This window comes from Mastomys coucha, unplaced genomic scaffold (assembly GCF_008632895.1).
Source record: "Mastomys coucha isolate ucsf_1 unplaced genomic scaffold, UCSF_Mcou_1 pScaffold20, whole genome shotgun sequence".
NCBI lineage: Eukaryota > Metazoa > Chordata > Mammalia > Rodentia > Muridae > Mastomys > Mastomys coucha.
In genome coordinates, this window is record NW_022196903.1 from 136,601,552 (window position 1) to 136,625,737 (window position 24,186).

The 24,186-nt window shown below is 43.1% G+C and overlaps 1 protein-coding gene across 7 annotated transcripts in view; it reads right to left on the reverse strand.

Moving 5' to 3' along the window:
* Abcc9 (ATP binding cassette subfamily C member 9) overlaps window positions 1–24,186 on the reverse strand; it is a 122,491-nt gene that overhangs the window by 66,548 nt on the left and 31,757 nt on the right. For all 7 annotated transcript variants that reach the window (XM_031383815.1, XM_031383813.1, XM_031383814.1 and 4 more), the window contains 6 exons: window positions 22,900–22,940; window positions 21,871–22,013; window positions 14,578–14,686; window positions 9,169–9,273; window positions 7,116–7,188; window positions 3,195–3,300 (listed from right to left, as the gene is read on the reverse strand). In XM_031383815.1, the coding sequence (XP_031239675.1) occupies window positions 3,195–3,300; window positions 7,116–7,188; window positions 9,169–9,273; window positions 14,578–14,686; window positions 21,871–22,013; window positions 22,900–22,940 (577 nt within the window). The remainder of the gene's footprint in view (window positions 1–3,194; window positions 3,301–7,115; window positions 7,189–9,168; window positions 9,274–14,577; window positions 14,687–21,870; window positions 22,014–22,899; window positions 22,941–24,186) is intronic.

Below are 24,186 nucleotides of genomic sequence, written 5' to 3' on the forward strand. Positions count from 1 at the left end.
GTTGCTTGGTTGCCTGGTTGCCTGGTTGCCTGGTTGCCTGGTTGTCTGGTTGCCTGGTTGCTTGGTTGCCTGGTTGCTTGGTTGCTTGGTTGCCTGGTTGCCTGGTTGCTTGGTTGTCTGGTTGCCTGGCTGCTTGGTTGCTTGGTTGCTTGGTTGCTTGGTTGGGCTGGGCTGCTTCTTAGATGAGGTCTTATTATATAGCCCAAGCGAGCCACAAAGTCATGCTCCTTCCTCATCATCCTGGGACATGGGGTCACTGACATGTGCTACTGTGACTTACTATACATTCTTAAGAGGAGGGCCAGACTGCAAGTTTTACTAGAAACTAAACAAGGAGGTCATCTGAATATGGAAAATATTAGTTCAGTATCAAGTGACCAGGAGGCAGAGTGAGGTAATGCCTAAAGAAGGCCCAATGCCTTTAAGGATGTCATGCTTTAAATCTATATACCTTATGTATTTGTGTGTGCACATATGCATGCTGTGGTCTAAACTATGTAAAAATATATCCAAGGGTTATTGTCTAAACTTTAAATTCATTCTTGACTTCTTTATCACCATTTTCCATCAATATACATTCTTCTTACAGAATAAGAACATGCATGGTCTATATGCTTTGGAATGCAACGAAACAACACAATGTGTTTCCACATTGTCATGTTGTTAATTTATCAAACAAATTATAATAATCATGAATGGTGATGCCCAAGTCAGATCAACTCAACTAGAGTGCAGGCCCAGAGAAGATCAGCACTCTGTGGAGGTGTGAGGAGGTGAACTCGGGATTTCCCTCAGCACCCAGAGAAGAGCAGATTAGAGCTCTGTGGAAGTGTGAGGAAGAGAACTCGGGATTTCCCTCAGCACCCAGAGAAGAGCAGATTAGAACTCTGTGGAGGTGTGAGGAGGAGAACTCGGGATTTCCCTCAGCACCCAGAGAAGAGCAGATTAGAACTCTGTGGAGGTGTGAGGAAGCAACCTCGGGATTTCCCTTACCACCTCACATTCTTCCCATTTTTGATAAAACAATGTTAAATGAAAGCCAAGTAATTTGACTATGGTGGCACTGTCACATCATGTATCTTAGTCCAGGCTACTCCTTCGGAAGATCCAGAAGAGAGGATGGAGGTGGAGGGAAAGTACCGCTTACTCTCTGAGCTAGCCTCTGAGTGTGAGTGAACATGGCCACTGCCTTCTGATTTACCCAAGGCGGATGAAACGCATGCTAAACTTTTCTCAGCTTCCTTCTCTTGCCAGTGATAATGCAAGCAAGAGTTCTATGTCAAATTTTGCAGCCAAACCTTTCTCATAATGTGTATTTCAAGCACAGAAACAATATTTCTAAAGGGCCCAGAAACAATATTTCTCCAGAGAAACCTGGGTACATGAACAGCTCACTGCACTACATAGAACATGTTCAAAACTGGGCCCTTGGCAGCAAGACTTCTCAACTTTGATGCCACTGACGCATGCAGCAGGAGGATCTTGGTTGTGGGGCTTCACAATGCATCTCAGATTGCTTAGCAGACACCTCTGGCCTCTAGCAACTAGAAAAACAGTAGCCCATCTCCCAAGCATGTCTCCTGGCAGTAGCCCATCTCCCAAGAGTGTCTCCTGACAGTAGCCCATCTCCCAAGCATGTCTCCTGACAGTAGCCCATCTCCCAAGAGTGTCTCCTGACAGTAGCCCAGCTCCCAAGAGTGTCTCCTAACAGTAGCCCATCTCCCAAGCGTGTCTCCTGACAGTAGCCCATCTCCCAAGAGTGTCTCCTGACAGTAGCCCATCTCCCAAGAGTGTCTCCTGACAGTAGCCCAGCTCCCAAGAGTGTCTCCTAACAGTAGCCCAGCTCCCAAGAGTGTCTCCTGACAGTAGCCCATCTCCCAAGCGTGTCTCCTGACAGTAGCCCAGCTCCCAAGAGTGTCTCCTGACAGTAGCCCATCTCCCAAGCATGTCTCCTGCCATTGCTATGTTCACCAGAGAAGAATCACATCTCGACATGAACTCCTAGACAGCACTCTCATTTATTCACTTTTTTTTGACAAAAGTTATATCCTTTCATATACTGCCTAGGGAGGACTCAACTAGGTAGGTCAAACTAAATAAATCAGTTTGACCTTCAGTACTCAGTTCTATATTAGTATAGCCCCACGTCACTTCATTACACAACCTGCCTCTCTTCCCTGAACGAGTGACCTCTCTTAGTGTCAGCTGAGGTGTTTGCTCCTTACAAGCCCTTCATTTCATGTCCCAGCACTTAAGGAGCACTGGGCTAGGCGCCTTCCTCTTCACGTCTTCCAAGCAGCACCTGAGGCTACCCACCCTACTTGTGTGTTTGCTTGAGACCTCTAGTGGATGCTTTACATTCAATGTGGAGAGAAACTGTTGCTTTTCAGCCCCTTACAAAGACGTTAGGCACATCGTTTGATATGGGTTCCCCGAACACTGAACCCTTGCTGATCTGTTTACATTTAAGCTTTATAAATAATGTGAATCTTCCATAATTTATTTTATGACAGAATGAATTTTGAGTGCTCCCTATTTATACTTGAAACTGTGTCTTCACCACCCCACTTGTCATCTTAGCATGCACTCGTTTATACGGTCATAAACCGTCACACTGAATTATTTTATAATTTTATTATATTTGAGTTTTCTGTTGGGTTTTGATATTTCTGTGACTTATGTTGTGTTTTATTTCTTTGCACATTTCAGAGATTCTTGGTTCATGACATGAAGGATTATTGTGGTAGTCTTCTAAGAGTTTTTAACTGTGTGAAGAAGCCAGTTTAAAGCCCTGTCCTAGATAGTACCTTCAACTTACCTAGAGTCACCCGAGAAAGGAATTCTCTCAGTCAGAAGCTCATCTAGATCAGACTGATCTATGGGCATGTCTGTGGAAGACTGTCTTCCTTGTTAATTAATAGAGGTAGACCCAGCCTACTGTGGGCGGCACCATCCCCTGAGCACATAGCTCTGAGCTGTGTAGGAGAGGTGGTAGCTAAGTGTGAGCTAGGTGAACCAGCAAGCAGCATTCCTCTGTGGTTTCTGTGACCAGTTCCTCCTTGGTTTCCTCTCTGACTTCCCTCGGTGATGGACAGAGACTCAGACGCGTGTGCCAAACAAGCCCTCCCCTCCCCTAGTTGCTCTTGCTGAGCATTCAGCCCAACAGGAGAGGCAAGCAACACACACACACTTACTTGTTCCAGTAAACTTTTCCTTCCAGGGTCTGCATCTCACCAAGGATGGCAAGGAGAAGAGATGATTTCCCACAACCCACTTGGCCCACAATCATGGTCAACTGACCTAGAGAAACAAAACAGAGGGCAGGGAGACTTCACTTAGATACAGGAAACTAAAACTCAGCTCTGGGGGCATGCTAGGATTCTCAGCACTAGGGACATACAGCTGGGAAGATTGGTGCAAGCTCAGGGCCAGCCTGGTCTACATTGAATGTTCTGGGGCATCAAGAACCACATAGCAAAGTGCTGTCTCAAACTCTAAAAGCAAAACAAAAAATAGAAAAAAAAATCACCAAAATAAATAACAGCATAAGTTTAAAAGAGAAACTAAATGCAATTCCTACACATTTAGACAGGTCTAATGTTTTGATCCCTAGACCTGTTTGATTTCAAGCTATAAAGTAAATATACCAACCTCTGTCTTTTTACAAAAGAAAAGAAAAATTAAAACATATAGGTCTTGATTATTATTTTAACTTTTCTTGAAAGAAGATCTTGTGTGACCTCGGTTGTTCTCAGACTAGCTATAAATTTCTGATCAACTGGGCCGCACTGCAGACCCTTGCTATATTATTTTGTAAATGGTAAATTGTTCATCTGGCTAAAGAATAAAAGAAGTAACTTCTTAAACCATCAGCATTAGTTTTAACTTTCACCATTAAATTTACACAATAAAAGGCCAATTATGACAAAAACTGGAAGTTGGGATGAAAGTGATTTAGAAGTCATTAGGACTCTAATTTCCCACATTGACCTCCAGGTGTGATAGAAAATACTCAAGCTACTGACCATTACACCAGGCTGAGTGAACATTTCTATTCAGTTAAAGAAAATTATTGGGACCATCCCTATATATCTTGTTCTTTTTGATGCTGTTATAAATGCTATTGTTTTCTTGATTTCCTTCTTGGTTCCTTTGTTGTTAGTACATCAAAATACAGAAATAAGACTTAACTAAGGGAGAACAATTTCACACTAAGAACTCCAGAACAGGGCTAAGATGTATGCCAGGGATCAGAGTGATAAATGGAAATGCACGTTAGGGTGTTTTAGGAAATGTGTTTGGCAAACTAACATTATTAAATGTCAACACTTCTCAACACAATCTATAGATTGAATGTAACCTTCCGCAACATCTTATGACAAAATCTGTTACAAAGAACACATTACAGACTCTCAGTGATCCCTATGGTAACGACGACTGAGGCGATGACAGAATGAAACAGAAAGCCCAGAGCTAACCCTCATGTATAGTCACCTAAACTGCCATAAGAGTTTAAGACCACATTGTGGGCAAGGAACAGGTGGCAATTCACAAACTGAACATCACTTGCAAAAGAGTGAGATTCTTTCCACTGTTAGAGTCCACAGCACCCCAAAGTCATCTCACAATGACATAAAATCCTAACAGATGGGAAACTTCAAAACCGTTGAAGATAGCACAGGAGAAGACATTCTTCATATGGATCTTGGCAATGAATTTTTGGATTTTGAATGGAAACAAAATTCAACAACAAAAAAAAAAAAAACGGCAAAATATGAATACCTCAACATATAAACTGCACAGCAAAGAAAATGACGAACAGAGGGGAAAGGACAGAAAACACTCACAAAGCTTCTATCTGGTAAACTACTAATCCTCCAAATATACAGGAATTCTAAAGAACTCAGCAGCAGGTAAACAGAACGTGGACATTTCATAGGAAATCCGTATGAAGGTGACTCAAATAGTACAACCAGCACTACCACATGGCCCATGAAAATCATCTGAGTGTCTGCACAAAACAACTAAGATTTAGATACTAAGAGATATCTCTGCTCCCATACTCACTGAAGCACTTTCAAACATCCAAGCTGATAGGAAAAATCCAATGTCCACTGATGGTTAGAGAACATGCTGCCTACATGTAAGGCTCATGTATAAAAGAAAGAAATCCTACTGTTTTCAGTAGAGATGTACCTTGAGGGATTACGATAAGTAAAGAGGGCCAGACAAGAAGAAAAAAGGCTGCACGAGTGCATGTTGGCGGTTTACAATACTCAAACTCATAGAAACAGAAACAGGGAAGGTGGTTGCTGTGGATGGAGGATGTGTGTGGGGCAGGGAGGGGGGATTGCTGCTTAGTGGATAAAACATTTCCAAGATGCTTCGATGCCTGCTTAACAGAATTTGTATATCACTTTCAGTATCTGGCAGGATAGCTCACGGGATGTACTTCCCACCAAAAGTTATAAACTAAAAAATAAATAAGGAAAGAAAGAAAGAAACAAACAAACAAACAAGCAAACAAACAAACAAACTTTTGGAAATGGCTGCATCTTAAAATCTACTGCTATGCTGGACCCAACCTCTTGAAGGAGACAGGAAGACTATAAGAATCCTAAGTGCTGGACATCTTCAAGCAATCTGTCTTCTGGGTACAATGGGGCAGTGTTCTATACGAACCCACAGAGGGAGGCAGTGTTCTATAGGAACCCACAGAGGGAGGCAGTGTTCTATACGAACCCACAGAGGGAGGCAGTGTTCTATACGAACCCACAGAGGGAGGCAGTGTTCTATATGAACCCACAGAGGGAAGCAGTGTTCTATATGAACCCACAGAGGTTATAACAGCATGCACAAGATCTGCACAAAATTCAAGCTAGACAAAAGTCCACACATGGGGTGGGGAAGTGGGCATGTAATTGCACGAGTTACTGAGGAGCTGTTGGCATTTGAGAGCTGCTGGGAGAGGAGGAGTCAGATTTATTTACTGGTGCGACCCCAGGTAGATCAGCCACACTCCTGGGCAGGTCCCTCTCACAAGAGTAGCAGAACACCAGACAACACTGTGTTTGCTGAATTTAAAAATAGAAATTATTCTCCTAGCTCAGTTAGGAGAATAAGGGCATGGGGATGGAGTTGAGAAATGGAGGCGAAAATGGTCAAAGTATAAAATCCTGAAACGAATTAATAAAATTATCATTGTAAAGAAACTCAAACTGAAATACTAAATAGATACGGTTACTGTAGACTAGGTGCATCTCAGTAAAACTGAAAGGTAAGAAAATTAATAGGCAAGTAAAATAATCAGATGAGTGGTCCTGGAGTGCCTTCAATACCGATGAGCAGTCCTCAGGGCCTTGGATGTTTGCATAAATAGCCTTTCGTCAAGGCTGCTCTTAAACACAATGAGAAACCAACAACCCCAATTTCTTAAGTGTCACAAATCACCCAGTAAATGGGAAATACCTTGTCCAAAGACACACATTTTCAATGGCAGCCCCATTTTATAATTTCTAGTTTCCAGTGATACAGTTGCCTTATGAGGAACCTGGCACATATCAGTAATAAAAACTTAGGGTTATATCTTAAAAACTCCTGTAATGGGGCAAGAGAGATGGGAAATAGGTCAGGGGCTAAGATTAACCAGAGTTGAGAACAGCAGAGCCTAAGTAAGTGCCAGATGGGCCTGTAGTCAGCCCTAGAAGATGGAGACGGGGCATTCCCGAAGCAAGATGGCAAGCCAGACTAGCCATATCTCAGAGCTCTGACTTTAACTGAGATCCTGGTTCACTGAATAAGGTGGAGGACTGAGAAAGATTCCAGGCCTCAGCATCAGGTCTCCACAGACATACAATGCCCCGCCCATGACACACAGACACAAACACACAAACATGCAATGATGCATGCATCATTGCACGCACACACACACACATACACACACACACACATGCACATACACACACATGCACATACACACACACATGCACACACACACACACGCACATACAAACAAGAAATGGACACTAAATAAACATAAATAAAGCTTTTCTCACTGTTTGTTATACTGAATTATCTTGGTAAAAAAACAGCAATGCTTAAGCCTTGAGCCTTACCTGTTGGAATTCGAATGTCGATATTGGATAACGTAGCTAAACCGCTGCCCCATGAAAAGTATCCGTTTGTCACCTAGAAAGTATGAACACAGGAACTCAGTTAGACACGTGGTACCAGTGAATAATCAGAGGGCAGCTCCTTTCAGAAGTTTAAAACTGGAACACAGGATATAGCCCAGTGGCAGAGCCTAATCTAAGTTCTACGTGTTTGGTGGTGTAGCTGAGAGCAGTGGATGCAAGGCTGGAGAGACAGCTCGCGGTCCACAGTGTTGGCTGCTCTTCTTCTCTCTGACAGCTCCTGCGTTCAGTTCCCAGCATCCACATCAGGTGGCCCCAACCAGCTGTAAGCTCAGCCCAGGGGATCCAATGCCCTCTTCTAGCTTCCGCCAACACACACACACACACACACACACACACACACACACACACACACACACACACACACACTCACACACACACAGGCACAAACACATAAAAACACCAAGTAAATACATACAGCATACATCTTTCTTAATTAAAAAAAAAAGGAATCATATTTACTTCTCATGTGCTAGAAAAGGAAGCCAGTGCTGATGTCACCCCTGAAAGTGAGGGCAGAACTATGAGGTCTCTGGTGACAGCTACGGGAAATGATTGAAGATGCCACAGCTTCATCCAAGGGTGAAAGGAAAAAATGTGGTCTGAAACCTCCAGACAAGTGCCTGGAGTGCGTAGAGTCGCCCCTAAACGAGTAACTGCACACTTCGCACAGGCCAGGCATTGAACCCCACCGCCTTGGACTGGCCTGCAAAGTTTAGGGGAAATGAATAAGGAGACTTCCAAAAGGGGAATGTTCTAGGACCCTGGTCCTCTGATGACCAGTTCTGTTCCAGAGCCTCCTTGCCATTGGCTTCTCCCTGGGATTTGTCCCAGCCATCAGTCCCCAGCTGTGCTCCCAAAGCTGCCACTTCTACTTGAGTTCTACTTAACCAAAGAGGCTGCAGAAAGTATAAAAGCAAACTGAAATTATATGAAGTTCAAAAGGGACCAGGAGAAGCTGATGGAGCCATACAGTACCCGTATTCATATTGATACCAATTTCCTCCCAGATGAAACCTTCTGTCCTGCAGGAAGTTTGTTAAGACTCAAGAACTCCAAAATGGAGACCCCCTTAAGGGTTAATCAATAAGCAACACACAAATATAAAGAAGTATCTGAAATGTACAAGATTCACAATGCCTATCCAGCCCTCACAGTGTATAACCAGTAAAGGCGGGGGAGGGAACTCTCTGACCTGCCTGTCAAGCTCCCTATAATTTGTGCAGAGGGAGATCCTGGGTTCCAGCTCTCCTGAGCCATCACCCATTCTGAGATGGGTGTAGCTGTTTTGAGTCATCCACACTCCTATAGAGAACCCCTCATCCACATTCCTGTAAGTAGCCTCCGTAGACTCATTGGTTCACCAGGCTCTGCTTTAGTAGTCTCGTTATGTTTGTTTCCTACCTGTGGGAAGCACGCATTTGTTCATGCCCTGCTAGGAATAGCATCATGGAACAACTATTTTCCTCTTAGAAATAGATTTCTAATACTGGTATTTTCTGTGGATTGGTTTACGTGTGAGAAGTAGAGGAGTGTATTGAGTGGTAGTGTCTGGTGGATTTCTGGTAGAATGAAATGCTCTTTTCTGGGTACCAAATATAAGGTTGAAACAGAACCCATGTTCAAGAAGTGAAGAAAAGAATGATAAACTCAGCTAGGCGGTGGTGGTGCATGGTTTAATCCCAGCACTCGGGAGGCAGAGGCAGGGGGATCTGTGAGTTTGAGGCCACCATGGTATACAGAATGAGTTTCAGGACAGCCAGAGAAACTTTGTCTCAACGAAAACAAAACAAAACAAAACAAAAACAAAAACAAACAAAAGGATGATAAACTCAGGGGCGTGCACTTTAAAGATTGTCAAGGCTGTGATCACAACAAAGAGACTCGAGATCCACATTTGGACACTTCTGCAGGCCTCAGCCACAGAGTAACATAAACCCTCCAACTCAAGTAAGAAGCTGAGAGACGAGCTAACCTTTATGGCGACGTCTTCTGTCTCAGCAGGCCGGAGGCGCCTCGCTTGCTCGTAGCTGTCCAGGTGGTATCTACCAGGCTGCTTCCTGTTTATCGGTTTTGATTGCTGCATTCCAAATAGAAGAGGACAGAAGTTGAGCCGTTATAAAAACATTGACATTTTACCAAACGTTCGCTTGTATTGCTATTTCACTTCAAGTCCAAGAATAACAAACAAAGAAAATGTCAAATTTTATTCTGTTCTAGGCTTCTCCACGGGAGCAAGTAGTGAAAGATACTGAGCTGAAAATGTAAAGCTAATTAATGGACCTCTTGGGGAAATGAAAAGATGAAGACATAGAACTTGCAAGTGATGGAAAGTGCTGATTTCTGGTGCTTGCTGGCTTCAGTCCAGCCCAGAAAACCTGAGCCGCTGGCTCAGTGAAAGACCCTACCTCAAAGAATAGGGATAAAGTAAGAGAGGACACAAATGCCCTCACCAAGCTTCTCTGTAGACACAGGCTTGTGCACCAGCTTCACCACACACACACACACACACACACACACACACACACACACACACACACACACACACAGGGAGGGGCGATATGCACATCCCTTCATACATATGTGCCTATACACAACGCAAACACACACACACACGGGGGGGGGTAGCTATGCACATGCCTTCATACATATGTGCCTATATACACACACAAGGACTGGAGAGATGCTCAATAGTTAAGAACTCTCCTAGAGGCCCTGGGTTCCTAGCACCCACATGGACGTTACAAGTGGTTGTAACCGCAGCCCTCTTCTGGCCTATGTGAGTACTGCACATATGTACTGCACAGACATGTGTGCAAGCAAAACACGCATACACATAAAAAAATTAAAAAAAAATTTAAAATAGAAAACCTCAAAAAACTTAGCAATAAATTACTTCCTTATACATAATGATCTGTCTCATTTAAACACCCTGTAGAGGAAGTTAAGGTTAAATTGTAACTGTTTAAAACTATCGATTTACCTAGAAAAGCATGAATTCTAGAAGTATGAAACTGTTAAAAATATTTTTGTCTACAATTTCAGGCTTAACATCTTTAAAAATGTCACTTCTGTAAGAACTAGCAATGTTTGAAAATAATCCAAATGAGGTCTTGCCTTTCCAACTCCCCTTAACTGATGTCCCCCAAAACATCAACCATCAGACACAACACTGCCAAGGCTTCATGCAAGAAATACAACCCAGAACCTCAGTAAGCAAGCTGACAGCAAAGAGCTAGCTGACGCTAGTCCAGCTAGGAAACACTGTGCACACATAGCTTGCATTAAAGGATGAGGAGCTGTGTGCGTGATAATGAGATATTATGTCTGTTGTCTGTCCTCCCCACAGCCCTCACAGATAATCCTGGAAACAGAGCATGGAACATTCTCAAATTACCACAAGTCTTTAGGGTGGATCTATCTTGCACCTATATTCTAGCATCCTTGTCTTCTGGGGTCCTGACTACTGTACTCGTGTCACCCCACAGGCTCAGAAGAATGACTTCATGCTCATGATGAAGCCAGGGTGAGGTTGGGAGACGCGTGTGTTGACAGAGACTTGAGTCGCAGCTCCAGCAATGTAATTTGAAGACGCGTTGGCTCTAGAACGTAACCAATTCTCTGTGGCAGTTCTACAGCCAAAACCACTCAACTCTAAGCTCTCACAGGATATAGAGCATCCCAAGTTCTCTCAAGGAGGAGTTTCCACTAGTATTGTTTCAAACACATGGCATTTTAAAAAGCTTGTCATTTGTGGTTTGGGCTGTCCACACTGACGAATGACCCTGGAAGATACCAGCAGTCCAGACTGGATTCAATAACTCAAGATATTGGACACAGCTGAAGAAGATTCCATTTTTCTTCCAAAAATCTTTTTGCAGCATAATTTTACTATTCTACCTCATCTCATACAGAAAATAATTCTTCAGACACCTCCAACTGCATGAACTTGACCTGCGCTTTCAATTGAGGTCATCTTGCTCTGTTCACTCTGCTTCCCTGCAAGATGGTCTAACGTGTTATTTGGGAGATGGAAGATCATCAAAAGTATGAGGGGCTGCTTATAATCAAAGAGTTGAGTTTCTTTTTCTTTAAAAATAAGGACTGCACATGGAGGGGTCTGATGGTTCTTGCAGCATGTGTATAGTAGAGGATTGCAAATTCGATCATCAATAGGAGGAGAGGACCTCGGCCCTGTAAAAGTTCTGTGACCCAGTGTAGGGGAATGCCAGAGCCAGAAAGTGGGAGAGGGTGGGGTGGCAGGCATGGGGAGGGGGGAGGCAACAGGGGTTTGTTTTTGTTTGTTTCTTTGTTCTTTGGAGGGGAAAGGAGAAATTTACATGTAAATAAAGAAAATATCTAATTAAAAAAAAGAAACGGGCTGAAAAAAATGCACTTGAATGCAATTCTAAAGATTTATTTTTCCTTTTGCAACATGTATGTGTGTGTACAGAGGGGTGTGTGTGTGTGTGTGTGTGTGTGTGTGTGTGTGTGTGTATGTGCCTGCCCACAGAGGTAGAAGGGGCCAGAGAGAGAGAGAAAAAGCATCAGATAGCCTGGAGCTGGAATTACAAGTGATGGTGAACTGTCCCACTTGGGTGCTGGGAATCAAACTGAAATTCTATGCAAGAACATCAACTATTTTTCTTGACTAAGCTGCCTCTCCAACCCCAGCAGTTTTCCTGTGTGTCTCACACAGGTATCCAACCCATGGCCCCAGCACTATAGCTCTCTGCTCTGACCTGAAGTAGCCAGCTAGCCAACCATGTGTGTTTGCACTTCTGTACATCTCCACACAACCTCAAGCATCCTTTGAAGGCCCTGCTAGGACAATGTAGACAAGCACACATGAGTTATTTCCATGACAATAATCACACCTGTTCAGTGAAACAACCAGAGGGAAGATAAACAAAAGCACAGAATATCTAAAAATAGGGAAGCAGCAGGCTTAACTGTTTTTAGCAGTTTTAACCACACTATGAAGAAAAATTTATCGTAGATGGAGTTCCTGCAGACTCTCTGAGTTTCACTCAACTCCACTGAGAAGGCGGCTTGTGTACTTTTTGATGAGTCACCCAAGTGGTAAGTGGAAAGTGGATTTATGTCTTTTTCAAGCAGTTTCCTAAGTGACTAACAGTTATTATAATACTGGGAAGCATTTTGTAATACCATCGACTGCCTTTACTCTTAAGAAGTACATACATTGCTTTTTAAAGAGTTGCTTCAGAAAATTTCAGACACACCTTCCAGGAAAGTGGTTTATATTCATTTGCTTATTTACTTAGTGTATGTGTTGTGTATTTGTGCATGTGGAGACAAGATACCAACATCAGGGACTGTCTTTCATGGTTTTCCACTTACTATTTTTCACTTCTGACTCCCCAGCCCTGGGATTACAAGCACACACTATCACACCCAGATTTACATGTAGATGCTTTGGGCTATAAATGAAGGTCCTTAAGCTTATGCGGAAATTACTTCCCCAAAAGAGCCACCTCCAAAACTGAAGGTAGGTTCAACCAATCTCCTTGACTTAAAGTTGATAGGCTATGTTTCCTAAATTTCCAGCTCTAATGCCGATGTTTCTTCTTAGGTGACAATAAGTGTTGTCAAAGCATCAACTGCAAAATACACACCTCTTGAAGTCACCCTCACATTAACCACCTCCTTAAGCAGCTCCGTTTAAGGGAATGACTCCACTGTCTACCCAGCAGTCAGCCAATCAAAAGGCAGCTATCCTTGAGTCTTCTTTCTTCCTTCTTGCCAAGTAATCTTTCAACACATTTTTATTAACTGAACATAAAAAAAGATGCAGAGGGATCTGAAGATGTGCTTAAAATGGATGAGGCCCTGGGTAATCCTTGAATCTTTAAGCAATACACACATACACCCATCCACCCCCCCACCCCCCCACACACAAACACACACACAAACACACACACACACACACAGAAAGAGACACAGAGACGGAGACAGGCAGAGACAGAGAGTTTACACTGAATTCCATTGGTTTTTCACCATATTCACTACAACTGCAACAAAATTCTAACCCTACGCATCATCTCTTGCACGTGTTGCTATAGTCACCTCTACTTATCTCCCAGTTCCCCTCTTTGGCCTGCTGACCTCACTCAGTAACCAAAGTTAACTTTTGAACAACAAGTAAAATTATACTGTGCTTGTAATACCAGCATTTGGGATGTGGAAGGAGGAAAAATAGGGATTCAAGGTCATTCTCAGCTACATAGTTCCCGGCCAGTCTTGGATACATGAAACACTGTCTCCCAAACCCAAAATAAGCAAAGTAAACATTTCCAATAGCCCTTCTACTACACTTCAATAAAATCTAAACCCTTCCCATGTTTTACAAACCCCCGAGTCATTATTATAACTGTGTCTCATTTTTCTCTTTGTCACCAGGCTCTAAACATACTGACCTTTTGTTCTTTATATAAACCAAATCTACCCACCACTCAAGATCTTCATGAGGTAGTCCTTTGAAAATTGCCTTTCCAGTCCCCAGTGTCCCTCCAAATGACACGCACCAGCGAGGTTTCAGCCTAAATGCTGGCTCCTCAGAAGTGCCCTCAGGCAGATGGTCACCCTAATTTAGTAACCCCGTTACTTTGTCATGCCTTCCTTCATTTTTTTCACACAGGAAAGTCTTGTAATTTCAAACTAATTCATCATTTGATTCCTGCTGCAAGAAAGCAAACCATTCTGGGAGAGAGCTCACACACTGGTTCAGAGCCACAGCCTAGCTCTTGGCATCAAACACATAGCAGCCAGTGCGTCTGGAAGCCTGGCGGATCCCTGACAAGTGGCAGCTTTCTATTGTGTGGGACACATGTCTAGACAATACTGACTGCTTCCAGACCCTTTGCAGCTATTGAACAAATGTTTGTAGTGAGGATGAGTGGACCTGCTGGTCTATAGGTGACAAGATTCAGGTTTTAACTCTGTCTCAGATCCTTCCTAATCCTATGACTTTGTTCAAGCCGCTGATGCATGCAAAGTCAGCGTGTTGAGATGAAAATAAAAACAGGTGATGCACTGTTTATGTTAAGCATATCCATGTCTTAAACTAAAATGTGTACTTGAGCTAAAATACATTCTAAGAAGTGGGTAAGAGCAAACAACCACTCGAATCCCTTTTAAATCAATCAGGGGTCATTCTTCCCTGATTTATACAGGCAATATTTCTATATCTGTATACCAATTTTAGATGTATGAAGATTTATTTTTGTAGGCACAAGTAGCCATTTTTCTTCATGTAGATTTAAACGAACAAAGCTTCCAGTTTCTTCTAACTGCACCATATGAAAACATATAATTTGTTTGGACTGTCCTCTGTGTGGTGAAAAAGAAACCAAAACCCACTTACCACTCCAGTGTGCTTCTTACAGGACTCAAAAGGCAGTGTGCCCTCCCCGGTTCTCCAGCTGTCCTCACCAATCTCATCACTCAAGAGAAACTCATTCAGTTTTTGAACACTGCAGAAAGCAACCAACAAACACCATGTCAGGAAACCCTATGAGGTAAGACCTTTGACTTGTTCACTATGGGCCTTCATTACCAACATCTGCTGCCTGTACCTGGAAAACCGGTGGAAGAACTGTCCATCTTGAAGGACAAGTGTCCCTTTTTATGAGTGCAGGCTGTACCTGTCACGTGATCTCATGTTTTAAAATGTGGCATCTGAAGAAACATCCTCGTCACCTACAAGAATACCCCTTGAACACTCTCATTCTGAACCTCTGAACACAAGCCCAAGTGCCAAGGCAAGACTCAAAAGTCTGAACTTCACTTCGGGGTCTAAAAGTGCCTGGAACATGTTGCTATATGCATGCTTGTTCAGTGACTCAAAGGACAAACAGTGATTCATACAGTCTATCTGGTCGAACCATGCTCCATTTCTCCTGTCTAGTATGCACACAAATCTCACTGAAGTGTTTACGGAGTCCATGAGCCCTAATGTTGCTGATTGTCAAGAAGCCAGGAGTCCTCAACTATGCCAGGAGTGGACAGAACTTTCTCTTCTCTAGGTAACAACCTGTCTCTCTAGCTTTAATTGTCAACATGACACACCCTAGGGTTACCTGAGATTGGCATCTCAGTTGAAAGATCTCCTAGATCAGGTGGACAGTCCATGGGGATTGTCTTCGTTGTGAGTTGGTGTAGAAGAGTCCAGACCACGGTGGATGACCCACCATTCCCCTTAGCAGGTATCCCCAAGCAGAATAAGAAAGCCAACCAAGCATAGCCTCCCCCCCCACCCCGGTTGAGCCAGCAAGCAGCATTCCTCTGCGGTTGATGCTTCGAGTTCCTGCCTTGACACTCCGCCATGATGGACTGTGATTTAGAACTGCAAACCTTTTCTTCCTAAGTGGTCTGGAGTCAGAATGCATTATCATGACGACAAAAATGAAACTAAGACACATCCAACCCAGTGCTTCCATTTACTATGTAAAGAGATGGTGCCCAATGCTAAACCTCTGAGCCTGCCCTTCTTCTAGCCCACTAGACTGTGAATACCTTTAGAAACAAAGCCCTCCATGTTCCGGGTCTATCTCAATGTGCTCGTTGTGATTCCTCAGTGATGTCAGTGAGAGAATAGCGGGGAATAATAGTAAAGCCCCCCTGCTTATATGAGGTCCTTGCAGGAACCACTGACATAAATAACTATGGGAAATGCACAAATCCTGCCAGAGGTAAAGTAAGATCAGCCTTGCTACTAGGGCTCTCCTTTACATCGCAAAGCTACTGATGTGAGGAACCTGCTGTAAGGTATAAAATGGCACCTCTTTGCCTTTCAGCATCTTCCCCATCATCTTCCAGCCTCATCCCCTGATAATTCTGGGGTCAGAATCGTCTCTCCATCCACACAAAACCACCGTTGGTCTCCCAAGTACGCGCAGACTTCTAGGGTACCCTCCCCTCTACAGCCTGCTCCCTCTGATCAACTTCCTTTTCTCCCACTAAGGAAGAGCCGCTTAGCCCTTAGAGTTATTGAGCACAGCCACACCCTTAGACCATCAGGAACCAGACAGCCTCCCTTTTCTTTAAATGAACTGATGACCATCTCAGGCCACACCGTTCTGTGTACAGGGATTCATTTTGCTTCCTGGCCTCTTGAAGCCCACAATGGGCCACCTGCTCATGTCCATCCTTCTCTCTTCTTTGTAATTACTAGGACAACCGGTCTACTTGAAGTATTCATCAGAGAATGTAACCCCATGGAAGACGCTTGCCCATTACGTGGTAAAGATGGTGTCAAATGAGTAAAACTGAGATTTTGCAAAGACTCGCTGTTTTGGGTCATTTCTCTGCACTGTCTGTTTTTTATCAATCTTCAGAATCAGGCAATATGCTATTCATTTGATAAACAAGAAAACTGCACCTCAGATACAACCAGACAACACACAGAACACTGAACAAGTACTTTATGCCTAGAGTTTGAATGTAGGCATGTCTGATATAAGTCAGTTTGCTAACCTGCCTTCTCCACTGTTAAGTTCAGTCTTTTTCTAATGTCTCATCTGTTCAGATAATTGACAGATGTGCTTACAATTATATTTATACACAGTCACCTGTTCACTTCTCAAATACTGCTTGGTTTTTAAATATTTATTCTGGTTTTTATTGTGCTTGTGTTAAGGCTGCATGTATGTGAATGTGTACCAGGGAGACCAGAAGAGAGTATCACAGCCCTGTAGCTGGATTAACTGGAAAGCATAAGCTGTCTACCATGGGGTCTGGATTGGCTGGAAATGGTAGCTGTCTACCACGGGGTCTGGATTAACTGGAAAGCGTAAGCTGTCTACCACGGGGTCTGGATTAACTGGAAAGCGTAAGCTGTCTACCACGGGGTCTGGATTGGCTGGAAATGGTAGCTGTCTACCACGGGGTCTGGATTAGCTGGAAATGGTAAACTGAATAACACGGGGTCTGGATTAACTGGAAATGGTAAACTGTCTAACACGGGTTCTGGGAACCTAACCTGAGCCTTCTAGAAGACCACTATGTGACCTTAACCACTGTACCATCACTCCCCAACTCCTCAAATAGGACGTTGGATGTTTAGACACGAATTGAAAACCTTGGACAGGTGTTACATTAATGCAGAAAAACTGTGTGACCGATAGTCACATGGGTTTTGATAGTGATTATAAAGCCTTATCAATTGTAATGCAGAGACCTGGCCAGGGTATAAGCATGCCTGATAATAAGTATCAGTATTTATTTCACAGATGGTGATATGGAAGACTTGCCAATCATGAGAAGTCTCATGAGAGGCACATGAAAGGAGAGATAAAGTTTGTTGTTGTTGTTGTTGTTGTTGTTGCTGTTGCTAATTTCCCCTGGAAATGAGAGATTTCTTCAATAACAATTTTCTTCTCTGGCAGATAACTTTGGACATAGTCACTGCATTACACATCAAATACCAAATACCTACAAGGAATACTACATATTCCACTCCAGAAGGGAAAACACATAAATTATTTCTAAGAAAGTGAAGAAGTAACTTTAGCGTTGTGGGGAAAGAAAACCACTCTTATTCAACCACTTGTTGTTTTTAGGGCAGGAACTCAGGTAGCCCAAGATGGCCTAAAGTGAGTATGTAGCAGAGAGTAGCCCTGAACTCCAGGTTTTCCTGCTTCTACCTCCCAAGTCCTGGGATTCTGAGGATGTAGCACCATTCCTGTTCTTTTTTTATAAGAATTTTATTTTAATTTTATGTGTATGGGTGTTTTATCTGCATGTACATCTGTGTGCCTCTTACACGCCTGGCACTTGCAGAGGCCAGAAGGTGTTGGATTCCCTGGATCAGGCATCAAATTTTCAGTGACAAGTGACTTCTCTTTAGTCTGTCTTGTGGCACTTTACCCTAAAGCTCAAAGAGGGTGTGAGGCTTGAGGCTGTGTCAAGACAGCCTGTACCAAATAAAAAAACAAAATTTGCCTCTTTGTCCCACTTTGTTATAAACAAAAGAACAAGTGTGTGGCGTGTGTCCGTGTGCACGTGCTCCACTCTGTGAAGTGCCTGGCTATTCATCTGACCTGTTTGAAAAGAAAGCGTAGGGCTTAGCCCGGAGCAGGGAACACCTCGCGGCACTGCATTTCCTCCAGAGAAGAGCTTCCTAGCTTCCCCGAGCCCACAGAGCAGAACCTTCCGTCTGAGTTTGCTTCAGGCCATTCTCACCCACCACATTTCTGAATGCACTTACGAGTCCAGTGAAGAGTGTATGACTTCTAAGAGCCCTGAAGAGGAGATCTCAAAATCAGCTGACCAAACTCTCAGTCTCCAATTATAAACAGGCGGTTCAGCTCACTGCTAGCCAACTGGCATTTGAGACTAGTCACGGGTTCCCAGGCACTGAAGCAAATGCAGAGGCCAGTCCACACTAGGAAAATGCTTGCTTGAGTTCCCAGAACCAGTACCCAGTGGGGAAAAAATCTGGCCACCTCTGTTGACCCACCACCTCTGTAGGACCTGAAAGTCAATCCAGAACGTACTTTAGAGAAGGGAGCTTTTAGAACCACATTCTGCTCGGCCTGTGGCTTGGGGAAGCTGGCCTGGGGCCCTGAACGTCTGCTGGCCTTTATCAGCCTGGCAAGTGCCTTTTCCCCAAGAGGGATAAAGAAAAAGGGCTCTGGTAAATTCACAGAGGGTATTATGCACCTTCCACCTCACCAGGATTTATTAGCAGGATTGTACACTGTGGGTTTGAAGAAGAGCCCTTTTATCTTTCTCAAATCAACTCTCAAAGTCCTTTTAATGTTTGGCAAGCTCCTTCTTTCAGAGGCATGATATGTTGTAAGTTACAGGCTACTTTTTACTTCAACTTCTAATGCAAAGTCAAGTTTCAATTAATTAAGACTGCAACCCTGGAAGGGATGCCCATTAAGTGGTAAAATTGAAAATAAGGACCAAAATAGAAGAGTCTGGCCATTTATCAGTTTTACTGTTGGAAGCAGCTTCCCTTCCAGAGAGCTGCCTAATTTGGAAGCATGACTACGGGACGCAGTCAGTGATCTATGCAAGCTATCCCTAAGGCAGAAGAACAATGAGAGAAGAAAGGACGGCAGCTGAGGCCACAGGGTCTGAACTCTAAAGTCCAAGAGCTTCTGAACAGTTCCTGAGAGCCTCGGAGGTTCAGAGGAGAGGGCTGAAGCTCTGTTAGGAGCCTCAGAGGTTCAGAGGAGAGGGCTGAAGCTGTGTTAGGAGCCTCAGAGGTTCAGAGGAGAGGGCTGAAGCTCTGTTAGGAGCCTCAGAGGTTCAGAGGAGAGGACTGAAGCTCTGTTAGGACACCGTCCCCCACCTGGCCCAGGATAGCTCATCTGCATCGTGATATTACGAGGCATTTAGTCACTGGCAAGTTAACATAAAGTGTTGCCCACAATCAATGTACTGAGCATTGAACTCCAGGTTTCTCAGTAACAAATGCATGGGCCTTGTGGAAATTGTTCTGAAATGTTCTACCTTGTGTTGATGGTAGAATGCACTGTTAAGGGGCACCCTTAAGTGTTCAAGTTTTCTTCAACATCAAGGCATATAGATATGTCTTTCAAAACTCATATACAAACGTGGCAAAGGCTGTCTGCAGCACACACTGGGGTTCGGTAAGCTATAGCAAGATGGTAAAGTGAGAATAAAATAAAAATTCATGATCGCTTGTTTATAAGACAGTCTAGGACAGCAGATGGTGGGACAGACAGCTCAGTGTGGCTTGTCAATATATTTGTGTCTATGGTACAAAGGGAAGAAATGGGAAATGGTCACCATCACATAACCCTGGCTTTAGTAGCCATGTGTGATGGCTAACTACAACGGAGACGGTCTACCCTGGCTGTAATGGTGGCCATGTGTGATGGCTAACTATAACCGAGACGGTCTACCCTGGCTGTAAGCATATTTACAAGAGAAAACAGACAGTTTGCAAGTCTTTCTTTTTTCAATGACTATCAGCTAGGATTTCTTTTTTTTTTTTTCTGGCAGATTAAACTAAAATCCAAGCATTCCATTCTGTTGGTTTGAAAATCTGCCATTACTACTGGCACACCTATAGACTAGTTCAGCTTCAGTGGGAAACATCATGGTCACATTGATAACATATTAAACATACGTGCAGGCTTTGGCCTGTGTCACGTCAATAGAAAGCATCTTTAGCATCTTCACGAGGAACCTTTAAGGTACCACCACAGCTGTCCCTGTCACTCACAGAAATCTGACCTAACCCAAGCGCCAGAGACGGCAAAGGTGCACAGAGCTGTCCATTGCCTTGACGTTAAACATGTTGGGGTGGGGGAAGGAATAAGACATTCTAAGTGTCCAGTTAAAAGCCGATTATTCAATACGTGTGATCGTTTCTAAAGAGTGGGCTGTGGGCTAGCCAGTGAGAAGCTGCCTCCTGCAGCAGACAGGAACAAAGAGAAACACACAGGCAGACACTATGCAGAGAATGAGAGATCTTGGAACACAGCCCCAAGTGGAATGTCTCCATCAAATCCCTCCCCTCACAGTTCAGGGAACCCCAGAGGACAGAGGGGAGGAAGGAATGGTAAAAGAGCCAGAGGGGACGGTGGACACCAACCAAACAAGGCCTCTACATCCACACGAGCAAAGCTCATAGGAACCCGCAGACAGAGGCGGCATGCACAAGGCCTGCACAGGTCTGCACCAGGCCCCCTGTGTACGGATTAAGTTCCCAGTTTAGTGTTTTATGGGATCCCTGGATGTGCAAATGAGCGAGTCTCTTCTTATGCCTTGTTTTGAACTCCTTCCCTTCTGTTGGTTTGTCTTGTCTGAGTTCCATGTGATAGTTTTTGTTTTATCTTATTATATTTTATTTTGTTATATTCTTAAAAATGATCAAATAAACAAATGAAAACAGAGCCACTGGGGTAAATGTGAACGACTGAACTGTCATTTATCCCTGCTGGGGGAGGAAAATCAGCTTTCTCCAATAACATGACTCTGGGAATATCAGCTATTCCAGTACAGGCCTCGTGTTCAGGGGTAGTTGGCCAACACATAAGGGACTCCACAGATTTTGTGTGTGTGTGGGGGGGGGGGTAGTTATTTGGTCACAGTTTGGAGATTTGGGGGAACGGTGATTTTTTTTTTTATTTTTCCTGGTTTGGTGGGGAGGAGGAAGCAATCCTTGTAATAGATTTTTGGATCTGGAAGTTCCTAGGGAAGGGGAGGAATATGATCAAAATATATTTAAATTGAAAATTGTTTTAAATAATAAAAATATAATAATAAAGAAGAAAAAGTAAAGAACCCAAATCTACAGGAATTTCATAGGAAATAAAACACTGCATGTTGACATCATCAGCTTCTAACAGAGAGAATCTTTGCACATCATTTTCATGGATCCATTCATAGTTTAGCGAATTTATCAACAAAGGCACATAGTATTCATACCATCAATAATCAAAGGAACCAGGATAGTTTAGTGCATACCTGATGATGGCTTTGACTGTGAATCACACCTGATGATGGCACTTTTTTTTTTTTTTTTTTGGTTTTTCAAGACAGGGTTTCTCTGTGTAGCCCTGCCTGTCCTGGAACTTACTCTGTAGACCAGGCTGGCCTCCAACTCAGAAATCCACCTGCCTCTGCCTCCCAAGTGCTGGGATTAAAGACATGCGCCACCACTATTGACTCATACCTGATGATGGCTTTGACTGCAAATCTGACCACCGTGGACAGCAGGAAGAGTGGTGTGACGAGGATGTGGAAGAGAGACAGGGAGGCAAAGGCCTCTGCGGGTTTCAGGCTGTTTCCACTGGCATATGCATGTGTCACAAATGTCTGCACATACATACAAAAGGGTTTATTTAGTGGTTTGCATGCTGACATTCAACTTGATGCGCCTGGCATATCCTAATCTGGCACGTCCATTGACGCGATGAGAAGAAATTACTTCAGCCCAAACTCATAGCAAATATTAATACTAAAACAATACTGGCCATTAGCAAAGGCACAATGGTTTGCACGTGATCCTTGCATGGACTACAGAGACAGACAAGTTGGTTTATTTATATAATAGAAAACTGACTTCTATTAAATTCCTATGTATCGAAGAATAACCTGGACAGAGAGCTGAGTCCCCTCCACCCAGCCAGGTACTTTCCAAGCAACCCAGACTCTCTAATCTAAGCAAAGAGAATGGCCTAGCATTTAAAGGTGTCTACTGTGCATCTCTGTAACACTTCACATGGACTCCAATGGAGACCTATTCACATTTGTAAAAACCATATGGGCGAGTTTGGCATTTAACACGTCCTGGTTTCTAATATGAACTATTTTGTTATAAGAATGTATGAGAACCAGGTCACTATGATCAGGATGGATCCTTCACAACCACTGTTAGTTTTAATCCCAGAGGGACATTTGCCTACATTTGGGAATGATTTTTACTGACATGGCTAGGAGAGGTATTGACAGCTAGTAGGGTAGAAGGCAGGGACCTCACTGTTTATCCTAACGCTAAGGTTATCCTCTTACAGCAAAGAATTATCCAAACCAGAGTATCCATGGTGTCATGGCTAAACAATCTGGACTAGAACCATTGGAGACTGCAGAGAAGGAAGAGGCATGGGAAATAACAGCGCAGCTGCCCACACACTCTCTGCAGGAAGCCACTCATGCGCCCTGAGCTATTTCTATTTCTATAATGGAAGAAAACGTGTCTTACCGCGAGAACAGCTGCGATGGGAATTGCTGCATTCATGAAGACTGTGGGAAGAAATCAGATGTGTTACATCACTGACTGTGAAACCATTCTCCCCCACCGCCGCCCCCCATCACTGACCACGAAGCCATTCTCCCTGCTTAACTTAGTCATCCACTACTACTTTTACTCTCTGTGTAGACAAGAAGGGCAGAGTGGAATCAGAATGCTCTGCCTGGACTCGGCAATGGTCGCTGGGCGCTTGCTCCTCATCTGTAGTTGTATGAGTTCCCACATACACATTTTAAGCAGAAAGTAATTTTCTTTATTAAGGGATTATGGTTTTTTTTTTCTTATTAAATGCTCCAAGCAACAGAATTCAGATAAAATAATCCTTTGATGGTGCAAATCATTAGAATATGTAAAATGTGCATTTTTGAGAGGATTTACAGGTTATATTTCCTTTGGTCTACTGAACTAATTTTGCTATGAAAATTTGATCATTATGAAGATGAAAAAATGAGAATTTGACATTACTTCATATTCAGAATCCAACAGGGGTTATTAGTTTTCACTTTTCTTTTTTTTCTTTTTTAAATTGATTTAAGTTTTATTGCATTATAATGAGAAAAGATACATAATTTCAACTTTTCTGAATTTGTTAACATTTAAAAACATTTTTTTAGCTATTTTCTTTATTTACATGTCATATGATTTCTCCTTTCCCAGTTTCCCCTCCAAAAAAAAAAACAAAAACAAAAACAAAAAAACAAAACAAAACAAAACAAAAACAAAAACAAGAAGAATAAAACCCCTGTTGCCTCCTCCCTCCTCCCCCTGCTTGCCACCCCACCCTCTCCCACTTCCTGGCCCTGGCATTCCCCTACACTGGGGCCCAGAACCTTCCCAGGGCCGAGGGCCTCTCCTCCCACTGATGACCGACTTTGCCATCCTCTGCTGTACACATGCTGCCACTGGGCTGGAAGAGTTCCTGTGAGCCTACAATTCATTCCTTGGCCCAGCAGAACTGTCAACTCTTAGGTTAGCTATGATGGAGGTAAAATCCTTTGGTGATGTGAGGGTCATTGAAGTATAACCTTATTACAATGAAATCCAATGTCTAAAATTTGTTCTTATTTTGGGCTTGTATCACAGCAAGAGCCAAGATTTTAAGTTCTACTAAAAACAAAACAAACAAACAAACAAAAAGAATATATATATATATGTTCTTTAAAAAAATACTAGTAGTGAAGTATTATTTTAAAATATACAATTAATATGTTTGGAGTTATCTAAAATTTATATTGAGAA